The following is an 11,152-nucleotide window of genomic DNA, read 5'->3' as shown; positions in this document are numbered from 1 at the left end:
TTGTGCATAATGTGAATGAGCATAAAATTATGCTTAATGAGCTAGAAGGATATGGAAAGAAATTGTTAGGAGTTGGGTGAAAAGAAAAATAAGTCTAGGGTTAAAAGGATAATCTTGGAAATAATGAAAGTAAGTGAGGGCATAAAGGGAAAAAATTTATCATTCCGATTGCTTGGGCAATCCGGAATCCAAATACCTTGTATATGTTGGGAATCCAAATCCTCCAATTTCAGGAATTGGATTCTATTTTTTGTGTGGGCCCCATGCGCTTTTGATTCTTCCCAATTTTAGTAAACACAAGTATAATCCGTAATTGGAATCGGATTCCTTATTTTCATTCCGATTACGGGTTAGTAAACGCGCTATAAGAGCATCCCTAATGGGGGCTCTATCCTCCATGAGGCTACTACATTTCAAGCCTTAGCAAGAAATTTCATCCACAATGAGCCGGAAAATGGGGCTAGATCCACCACTGGGGCTAGCAACTTCCTTTCTTGGGTAGCATAAAATCGGGCTACATCTAACCCCAAAAAACAGTGGGTCCCACAAAAAAGTAGCAGCCCATATGAGGAAAATTATATCACTCTTCATCCACTTGCGAATACACTTATACTTTCCTTTTATTATTAATTATTAATTCTTTTTTCTTACTTATTTTCTTGCAATTTGGCTAATTAATGATTGTTTTAAATTCCATAAAAATTAAATTTTCAAATTGATTTGATGTTCATGGGCATTGGTGGATGAAATTGTGGATGAAAATTTCAAATAATTTTTTTTCAAAATTGTAAGATACTAATTTACCAATTGGTGTTAGGTAAGTTGTTGTGTTATACGTGAAAAATCAAATTATTTCAGGGGGTGAAGTGGGGGTTTATTTCTTTCAACGGATGAGATTGAGATAAGAGAATCTAATCCAATGAACAATTCATAAGCGATTAAATCTAACTTTGTCACATTTTGAACTTTTTAGGTTGAAAGGTCCATAAAAAAATTAAGATAGCACGTCCAAAAATCAACTTAAGAAAAGCTAACGCAAAAAAAAAAAAAAATCATCGCTTAATCAAATTACTACATAAATAAATATATAGAGCCCAAAATATATAGTCACCTATTGGGAGAGATTCTTTTATAAAGCCTCAAAGATTCCTCGGAGCTCTAAAATGGGCTATATCCACCACTTTTCCAGCCCCATATAGAGCCCCTTACTGGGGATGCTCTAACAACCTGCATCCTCCGCCACTGCTGCCATCAGAAGGACCACCAAACTCGAACTAGTCGCCTGAAATCAAGCCAAATCGAGCCCCCAAAGTGGATAAAAAGAAGACTTCAACAAGTCTAGCAAGATCCCTTACAACATGATTTTCCAAAGCTAAACTAAAATCAAAACCAAAACCAATTAAATCCATGAAATTAAGAAATTATATCCCTAAATTCAGTAACCTATAAATTAAAAAAATCCTAATTCAAAAGTCCTAAATCCCTGTACTCAGAAACCCAGATAATTCAAAAACCCTAATTTAGAAATTACCTTAATTTGTGAGAAGATGACATGATATTTCGAATCGCATGATGATGGTGGTGTTTTCGACAGCGGTGATGGGTGGTTACGTTTGGGAGGAGAGTCAGGAGACGATGGTGATGGTGGTGTTCACAAGAGGACTCGACTTGAGTGGGGGAGGGGACTGAGAATCGAGAGGGATGACTCTGGGAGAGAGATTGAGAGGGAGGACTCGGGAGAGTTTTCGAGAAAGATGTGATGTGTGTGAGATTTGAGTGTGTGTGTGTGATACGGTTCGGGCCGGGGGCCTGTGACTTTAGAAAATTGGATCCGGTCCGCCCCTTTGTTTACTTGGACCCACCCTGTTTTGTATATAAAATAATACGGACCCACCCACAACCACTAATATCCGCCCCTACCCGCGGGCCCAGGCCCCGTTTGCCCACCTCTAGTTGATTCCACTTCTAAGGTATATATAACAATTAAAAATATAAATCCATGTATAATAACGTTGAATGACTATATTTCAAGTATACCGAGAAATTGCTTAATTTGAACCTCTAAGTTACAATACTCTGAATTATTTTTTTTTTCTTTTCAATTTATGTTTATATATCTTTTATATTAATATATATGTTGTTCAAATATCAAGGGTAGTGCTCAAGTCAAGTATTATTCCTGAAGTCGGCCTAAGATTTTCTTTTGTTTTATTTAGAAAAATATAGTTTCCATTGTCATATTCACGTCTTTTTCAATCATAACCCAAGAAAAAAAAATCTTTAACGTGAATGATGATGAATGAGAAATTTGATTTTGCAGTACTATAACAAGTTTCATATCAGATATTTATTAGCTCCTTGTAAGTTGTACAGAAATTCTATCATCAAGTAACCTTATCCGAAGCTCTCTAGTAAAAAGAGACGACCAAAGAAATTCCCTCGTTGAAATTTAGCTAATTAGTAATTATTTTGTAGCTTTGATATACATCAGTGGCTCATTTTCTGATTACTTAAGCTTTTGAGGCAAGTTGTTGTCTAATATAGTCACAAGGAATTTTTTTTTTTCATATTGTTTGGAATGCAGTTTTCATTTCTCATTCGTTTGTTGGTTCATATGGTCGGGGTTACACTTATATTATATGTTTGTTCCTATCTACTCTATTGTTATGTAGTCTCTCTCTTTCCTATCGATATGCCTATCCACCACATGCAAGAATAAACATGCATGTACGACGTGGGAGAAGACATAAACTTAGTATACATTGTTGGTTATACTATCCTTATGCTCTCTCTCTCCTATTATGCTTTCCACCACATGCAAGAATAGGCATGCATGCACATACGTGAGACAATACATAAACCTAGTATACATCGTTAGTTCATTCGCTAATGCTCCTCTAATAATATGAATGTAGAAAATATGTCTTGAATGGCTTGTAAACAATGCCATGATCATATATCTTGTTCTTTGTTGACTACTGCATGATTCAAACATAATACAAAACTAGGAGGAAAAAAAAAGGAAAAAAGGGTAGTGGGGTGGGCAAGATAAGCACAAAGAAAATGTGGGTTTTCTGTATTCCGAGTCAATTAATCATGCAAATATATACCTTTTTTGAATACAATTGCAAGGTGAAGAGAAGAGAAGAGAAGAAAAGAGTGACATATCTGATGACCTCTGTGCGCAAGAAATAAGAAATTAGTGGGACATACAGCACAGGTGGAAATGATATAGAATGTCGTGGAGGGTTAGAAATCGGAGGGGGCATGCATTGGCAGCTCCCGTGTACCGCCACTCTACTCTCTCTCGATCGCTACATGTATAAGCCACAAACATCCTCCACCTATACAGTGCCATTTAATTTATCTGAAGTTTTTCACGTATTCCCACATTCTGAAAAAATATTTTTTTGGTCAAAAATTCTGAAAACATATGAACATACGTGAACATAGGAATCTAAATTTACATGAATTTGAACTTATAAATTATTACCACGAATAATAAAACTCGAAATTATGGTCGTTTCAACATGAATCGATCACAATACAATACTCTAATAATTTTTTCGCCCCTGGATTACATCTGATGGTGGTTGACCAAGAATTTCCTGGTCACCATGGATCAGAAAAACGGTACTGATATTTTATGTATATTATGGGACATCGATCGAGACTATCTCACTTATACTTAATTTTATTCAATTTTGATCTGTTATTCATTGATAAAGGTAATTATTTTAGGTGGATACAATGACATCGTTGGAGCTTCATTTAGGTTTGAAGTATTGATTTTGAGCTTAAAACTTAAAACCTAAGCGATTAACAAATTCGAGATGAAAAACCTAAAGTCTAACTCCTAAATGGTAACTAGAAAATAAAATAAAAAATCACTGAACAAAAATAGAAGATAAGTGCAACAATTTTCATGTTAGAAATTGATTGATTTAATTTTCTTGAGGGCAATGGAAAATGAATTTAAATCTCAGATGCATGGTTGTTGACAAGTAAATGATAAGATCACAAAACTGCATGACATCATCCTAATTTTATTTTTGGTAATGGACATCGACCCATCCTCAGAGTTAGTATATATGCACAAAGGTGTCCAGAGCTTGACAAAAAACACCACCATTTGGAACAAATCTTATCTTTCAAGCCAACTTGGCTTAAAAGCAAAACAGCCGATTAAGCAAAAGCAAAAGCAAGTTATTACATGAACAAAGGGTTCCATCAGTCTCATCACAAAGCTTTGTTAAAACAAGTGGTTGATTTGAATTGTAGGCCCGAGTTTGTTTGCCTAATTCTCCTTTTTTCCTTTTTTATAACCTCATTATAAACTTAATTAAATCGTGTTTATATATCAGTGTTAGTTGTTTGTATGTAAAGCCAATTTGACTTGTTATATATGTCTTTGCTCGGTCTGAATTGTTTTATGCGTTATGTATCAGTGTTAGTTGTTTGTACGTAAAACCAATTTGACCTGTTATATATGTCTTTGCTCGGGTCTGATTTGACAAGAGAACGTTACAACTCTACATATATTTTCTCCTAAATTTTTTTCCTTCTCAGTTAAACAATCAGACTAGGTTTGTTTCTAGTGTTGTTTGATGGAATCAAAATATTGTTCATCATAAATAGAAAGATCCTCTGACCTAGGACTCAAAAAATAAAATAAGCCCAGACCTATTTCTTCTTTTTTATTCTTTGGCATTAAATTAAATTAGAAAATATAGGTTTTGATTTGGCAAAAATGATAGAGATCGCCATATCCATGCATGTGCATGGTTTATATTTAAGTCGGAAAACACAGAAGTAGCATATATAAATTAGTAACCCTAAAAAAGGCTAAACAGTAACATAGAGAGAGAGAGAGAGAGTAGTTGAGTTAGAGCAACTCCACCCATGGAGCCTTCCCCCCTGGCAATGCACTATTGAATCCACCATTTTGAACAGTAACTGCCTTAAATGAATAGTAACTGACATTAATGAACAGTAATTGTCATTTGCATCTCCACTCTTGGAGCCCTCCCCCCAGGCAATAGGCAATAAAATATTAGTTTTTTTGTTTGTTTAAATAATACAAAATAAAATTATTTGTAAATTCGAATAAGATTTTTTAAATTGTTCTCGTTGCGCCACGTGTCATTTTATAAAAACAAACAATTATTTAGCGATGGATTTCGATAAGATTTTTATCCAATGTCATCGTGCCACGTGTCGTTATTTTTTGAAAATCTTTGACGATAGATTTTAATCAGATTTTAACTCGTTCAAAATTGCGTCACGTGTCATTATCCGAAAAGATAATTATTGGAGATCGATTTCGATAAGATTTTTATCCAATGTCATCGTGCCACGTGTCGTTATCTTTTGAGAATCTTTGATGATAGATTTTGATCATATTTTAACTCGTTCAAAATTGCGCCACGTGTCATTATTGGAAAATATAATTATTGGAGATCGATTTCGATAAGATTTTTATCCAATACGATCGTGCCACGTGTCATTATCTTTTAAGAATCTATGAGGATAGATTTCGATTAGAGTTTTAACGAATGACGGCATGCCACGTGGCCTCATCTACAATCCGATCCTTTTCTGAATCGTCCATATAATCCACCATCCATTTTCACAAATCTCACACCAATTTTCTCAACATCTCTATCTCATTATTCATAATTTCTGCTTCTTCTTCACCATCCATCCTTACAATGTCTTCTTCTTCATCAAGGATGATGTGGGAAATCGATCAGCAAGAGGAGGAATTGTTTAACCAATCTGAAGGAATGTTCAACCTTCAGATAGCCGAAAATGAGATGGAAGAGGATGAGGAGCGTAGAAGGAGAGATGATGAAACAAGAATGGCCCGAGCCTCACATTCCCGTCGAGTCATCCAGACTGTTGCTCAGATATGCAAGCCTAACCGTTCAAGAAACATTGATAGAAGGAGGCAACGACGGGGTGAAGAGCTGTTGGACGATTACTTTGTCCATAACAGTGCATTTCCTGATACGTACTTCAGACGCCGTTTTAGAATGGAACGACATTTGTTCAACAGAATCATGACTGATGTTTGCAACCATGATTCTTACTTTGTGCAAAAGAATGATGCTTGTGGTGTTATGGGTCTCCTGCCTGAGCAAAAAATCACTGCTGCGTTGCGGATGCTTGCGTATGGAGCATCTGCAGACCAAGTGGATGAGATAACGAGGATGGGGAAATCAACTATTCTTGAGGCCCTGATGAGGTTTTGCGGAGCAGTCGAATCTTTGTACACCGCAGAGTACCTCCGAAAACCTACTCTCTGGGACTTACAAAGGCTTCTGAAGAAATGCGAGATGCGAGGTTTTCCTGGGATGATAGGAAGCATCGATTGTATGCACTGGACGTGGAAAAACTGTCCAAGTGCATGGCAAGGAGCATATGGGGACAGAAAAGGATCAAAATCTATCATTTTGGAGGCAGTGGCATCTTTTGATACATGGATATGGCACGCCTTTTTCGGGGTTCCGGGGGCTCAAAATGATCTCAACGTCCTTACCCAATCCCCAGTGTTCAACGACGTTCTGCAAGGAAAGGCACCAAAAGTCACGTACGTCGTCAACGGACGTAGGTACGAAGGGGCATACTACCTAGCTGACGGCATTTACCCACGGTGGGAAACATTTGTCAAAACAATGCCACGTCCGCGAAGTGCAAAGGAAAAACACTTTGCAAGCTGTCAAGAGGGGTGCAGGAAGGATGTGGAGCGTTGTTTTGGTATCCTTCAAGCTCGTTGGGCGATCGTCAGGGGTGCTGCCAGAATGTTCGATGTAGAGTCACTTCGATCCATCATGATGACGTGCGTCATTCTTCACAACATGATTGTGGAAGATGAGTTCGATTATGATGCGGTTGATGAATATGAGCCAGAGGCAGACACGATGAACAATTCAAGAACACGGATATATTTTGCGCATGATGCCACCGAAGAACCCGTGCAACACGAGCCATTAGAAAGGGATGGACGTTACAATGAAAGGGTCATTGAACGATATACTGCACTTCAAAGGTCATCTATGCACAATGATCGGCAAATTGACTTGATAGAGCACCAGTGGGCATTGAAACAAGCTGAAGATACTTAAGTTTATTTAGTATGTTTGTTTGTATTTGGTGTGTTTATGTATTTTTATTTGGTGTGTTTATGTATTTGTATTTGGTGTGTTTATGTATTTTTATTTGGTGTATTTGGTGTGTTTATGTATTTTTAGTTTGTGTGTTTATGTAATTCCAATTGGTGAGTTTTATTTGGTGTGTTTTATAATTTCATTATACGTGAACAATTTGATGATTTAAAGATTCTATTATTAGGATAAATATATTACGAAATTAAATACATGTACTCTCACTTTAAATAAAGTACTAACTTCAATAAAATGGAAACAACATAAATAATAAATTACAATCCAAAGTGATTGGAAAACTATGGGCTCTGATTACAAAAGTACCCTATTCCTCACCACTTAACCAATCTGTGGTGCTAGGATCATCTTGTCTTGTTGTGCTAGGACCATCTTGTCTTGATCTCGCTTCTCTTGCACGCCTCCTTTGCACCACATCCGCTTTCTCCGACTGCCAAAAATATTTAGAATTTGGAGACATCCCTTCTAAACGCGTGTTCATAATGTCACGATCTCGTTGTGCAATTCTTTCTTCTCTAAGCAACTCCCTTTCTTGCCTAAGTAGCTCTCTTTCCCTCTGTTCAGCTTCAAATGCTTGTTGAATAGCTGCAGCTTTTACCTCTTCTCTAGCCTTGTCAGCCTCATATTTCGCCAATTCCCGCGCCAACGTCAATTCACCTTGACGAGCAAGTTCTTGCATGTACTTTCCATAATCATTCTTGGAAGCACTCCCTTTCCTCTTTGAAGCCTTCTTACCTAGAGGCCTAATTGGATAACGGGTCGACCCCGACGCTTGTTCAGGAATGGGCGTTTCAGGCACTTCTTCTCCATCTTCTTCATCAACATGGGAGCCATGATCGGGTGTAGAGTGTGGAGGGGTGCTGTGTACAAAGGTGCTGTGTACAGGGATGCTGTTCATGCATACTTCTGGACCAACATGTACAACTTTGAATTTAGGACAATCTTTAACAATATTCCAACATTCCCACCGGGTGAATAATTTGTTTCTTGATTTGATTTTGGTACCATACCATGCTTGTGCTTGAAGTTGCTACAAATGAATAATAATGAAATTATTAGGTAACAAATAAATAATACAAACAAATGAATAATAATGAAATTATTAGGTAACAAATAAATAATACAAACAAATAATAATAATGAAATTATTAGGTAACAAATAAATAATACAAACAAATAATAATAATGAAATTATTAGGTAACAAATAAATAATACAAACAAATAATAAAAATGAAATTATTAGGTCACAAATAAATAATACAAACAAATGAATAATAATGAAATTATTAGGTAACAAATAAATAATACAAACAAATAATAATAATGAAATTATTAGGTTACAAATAAATAATACAAACAAATAATAATAATGAAATTATTAGGTCACAAATAAATAATACAAACAAATAATAAAAATGAAACAAAAAAATTAGGTAACAAATAAATGAAACAAAAAAATAATTATAATCAAATTAGGTAACAAAATAATAATACAAACAAATAATTATAATATATTCTTACCTCATCCGCATAATTTGCCCCACTTCGAACATTATTACTAGCTTGTGTCAAGGCATCTCTCCACGTAGTAAAGGAATGGCTAAGTATTTTCCAACGACTAGATATCGATTCTTTGGTTCTTTTCCCACCCATTTGCTCAAGAAATTTACCATGAATTAAACTCCACATTTCTCGCAATTGCATCTCATTACCCGTAAGGGAATTATGAGTAACTTCAACCCAGCTAGTGCACAACGCAACATCTTCAAGAAGCGACCAATTCGAACCTGCATCAGTAGTCATTTTGTGGAAAAAAATTGGATTGAAACTTTGAGAGAAAGATAGGAATTTGATTGAAAGTAGTTGAGAAAATATGAAATTGTGGTGTAAGGTAGATGGAGAAGAAGTGGTATTTATAGAAAAGTGAAAACAATTTTTTACAAATTTTTTTCAGATTTTTTACAATTTTTTTCGGATTTTTTACATTTTTTTTAAAATTGTATTCAAATAATTAATCTCTGCCGTTGGATTTAAAAAAATTTGAATTCCAACACACCAGATTGTGCCACATGTCACAACGGTAACTTTTCTAAATTTTAAAACTATTTATTTTATTTTATAAAGCATATTAATATCAACCGTTGATCTCAGATCGAACGATTGATATAAAATCAACTTTTTTTTTTATTACCGTTGCAAATCGGACGGCTCTTATGAAATAGCCGTTGGGATCGAACGGACCGTGGGAAGCCACGTGGCTTCCCAACGGTCACTGACGCCGACCACTTGCGCCTGTTAACCTGTCGGGCGACGCGCCCCCACTCGCGAGTGAGGGGCACGCGCCTGACACAAAAAAAATAAATAAAAGGGCCAGACCCAGCCCTTGCGTCACGCTGACGTCACTGGGCTCGGGCCACAAGCCTGTCGATTTTCCACGGGCCTTGAGCTCGGGCTCCCACCCTCACTCGGGCCCTTCAACGCTGGACTTGGATTGACCGGCCCTCGGGCTCCCACATGGGGCCTGTCCCCCGTGCAACTCCAATGGCTGGACTTGCTCTTACGATCGAGTGGTGGCCCGAGAAGAATAGTGTTGGTTGCATGCAGCTCTTTACACACCCGACAACTTAGCTGAAATTGGTCGGTTTGTCACGACGTCATCTCTCTCTTACTATATCTTCGCCCATGAAAATTCAAGAAAAAATTAGGGTTCCAGACAACCGCGGATATAGGTAAATTTAAGAAGAATTCGGGTTTGGACTGCGGGGGCCAACAAGACAACTCAAACATGTCAGACTGATATTAAGGTCTTGAGGTCATTTTAGACAGTTTATCAATTTGTAATTCTTATGCGATTAATGTATTGAAGCAAGTTTTGAGGTAAAGATTTTCCAAAGGTCTTGAACTTGGAGTCAAACTAAGCTGGTAATTCGATTATCGTAGTGGAGATCTTTATAATGTTGAGTTTAAGAGATAACATTTCTGACTTCAATGTTATCAAAGGGGTTTATAACTCTATCTTGGGCTTAAGCTTACTTAACTCCGAGTTTGTTTACTCCAAAATGATTGTCAGATTAAACCACATTCTATGCTAAGGAGTAAATGATGAATTTTTTTTAAATATTTACCCTAACAGGCTTAACGACTTGAGTAAGATAAATTTGGCAAGATATCTCCTAAGGCATTTAAATCCTTCTAGGATGAAGCAACATAGGTGCATTCTGCCTTGCATCCAGCTTTTCAACTATGCATTTGGAACTTTGACCACGATCTACAATATGGTTTAGAACTTAAAAAATCTGATATTTGAGAAACAAACAAGCAGGGTTAGCCGGGCTTGGCTAGCTCCGAATAAACAAGTTCATTTTACAATAATTCAGTCATCGTCCGTTGGTAACTATCCATCTTCAAGCGGAGTGCACTCTCAGAAGCATAATTAAGGGTAATTGTGGGATTATGATGTTTTGAACCACCGACACGTGACACTCAGGATGGCAAGAAAAACCGGAATACCCGTAGCTCACAACTAATTCAGATTACTCTTCCTACAACAATTGTCGCTCTAAAAGTTGATATTGAACAAACTACGATACGATGACAATCAAGAAAGCTATTATTGACAAAGCGAAAGAGCGACTATAATCATAAACCAAAGACTCTTCTCAAACGACCACAATTAAAAGCAAAGAGGTAAAAAAAAAGATTAGAAAAAGGATGCTGGCGACCCCTGCCTTGGGTGTTGGGTTCGGCGGCTAGGGTTTTGTTTTCTTGATTTTCTCTAGCGGTAGAAATTATACATTACTAGTTCTAGTTAGTTACAGGCCTACTACTTTCAAAATTTTAATTTATTGTTTGATTCAAACATGACTTGTATTTAAAAAAATAATTGAATCGTATTAAAAAAATAAAATAAATTATAATCACCTTAAGTATGCGTTTTTTTCATTATTAATGATATTACAGAGTGTGT

General features: G+C 36.5%; 1 protein-coding gene across 1 annotated transcript; it reads right to left on the bottom strand.

Annotated features, from left to right (window-relative positions):
* Positions 1-7,430: 7,430 nt before the first annotated feature.
* LOC126605161 (uncharacterized) lies at positions 7,431-8,862 on the bottom strand. Its single transcript, XM_050272524.1, has 2 exons — positions 8,707-8,862; positions 7,431-8,214 (listed from the first exon to the last, which is right to left on the bottom strand). Exons 1-2 carry the CDS (start codon positions 8,836-8,838, stop codon positions 7,492-7,494), a joined length of 855 nt encoding a protein of 284 aa, XP_050128481.1. The 5' UTR covers positions 8,839-8,862; the 3' UTR covers positions 7,431-7,491.
* Between the last annotated feature and the right edge of the window lie 2,290 nt (positions 8,863-11,152).

This window comes from Malus sylvestris, chromosome 15, assembly GCF_916048215.2.
Source record: "Malus sylvestris chromosome 15, drMalSylv7.2, whole genome shotgun sequence".
Classification (NCBI taxonomy): Eukaryota; Viridiplantae; Streptophyta; class Magnoliopsida; order Rosales; family Rosaceae; genus Malus; species Malus sylvestris.
The sequence above is the reverse complement of the archived record's forward strand: the minus strand, read 5'-3'. Positions and strand labels throughout refer to the sequence as shown.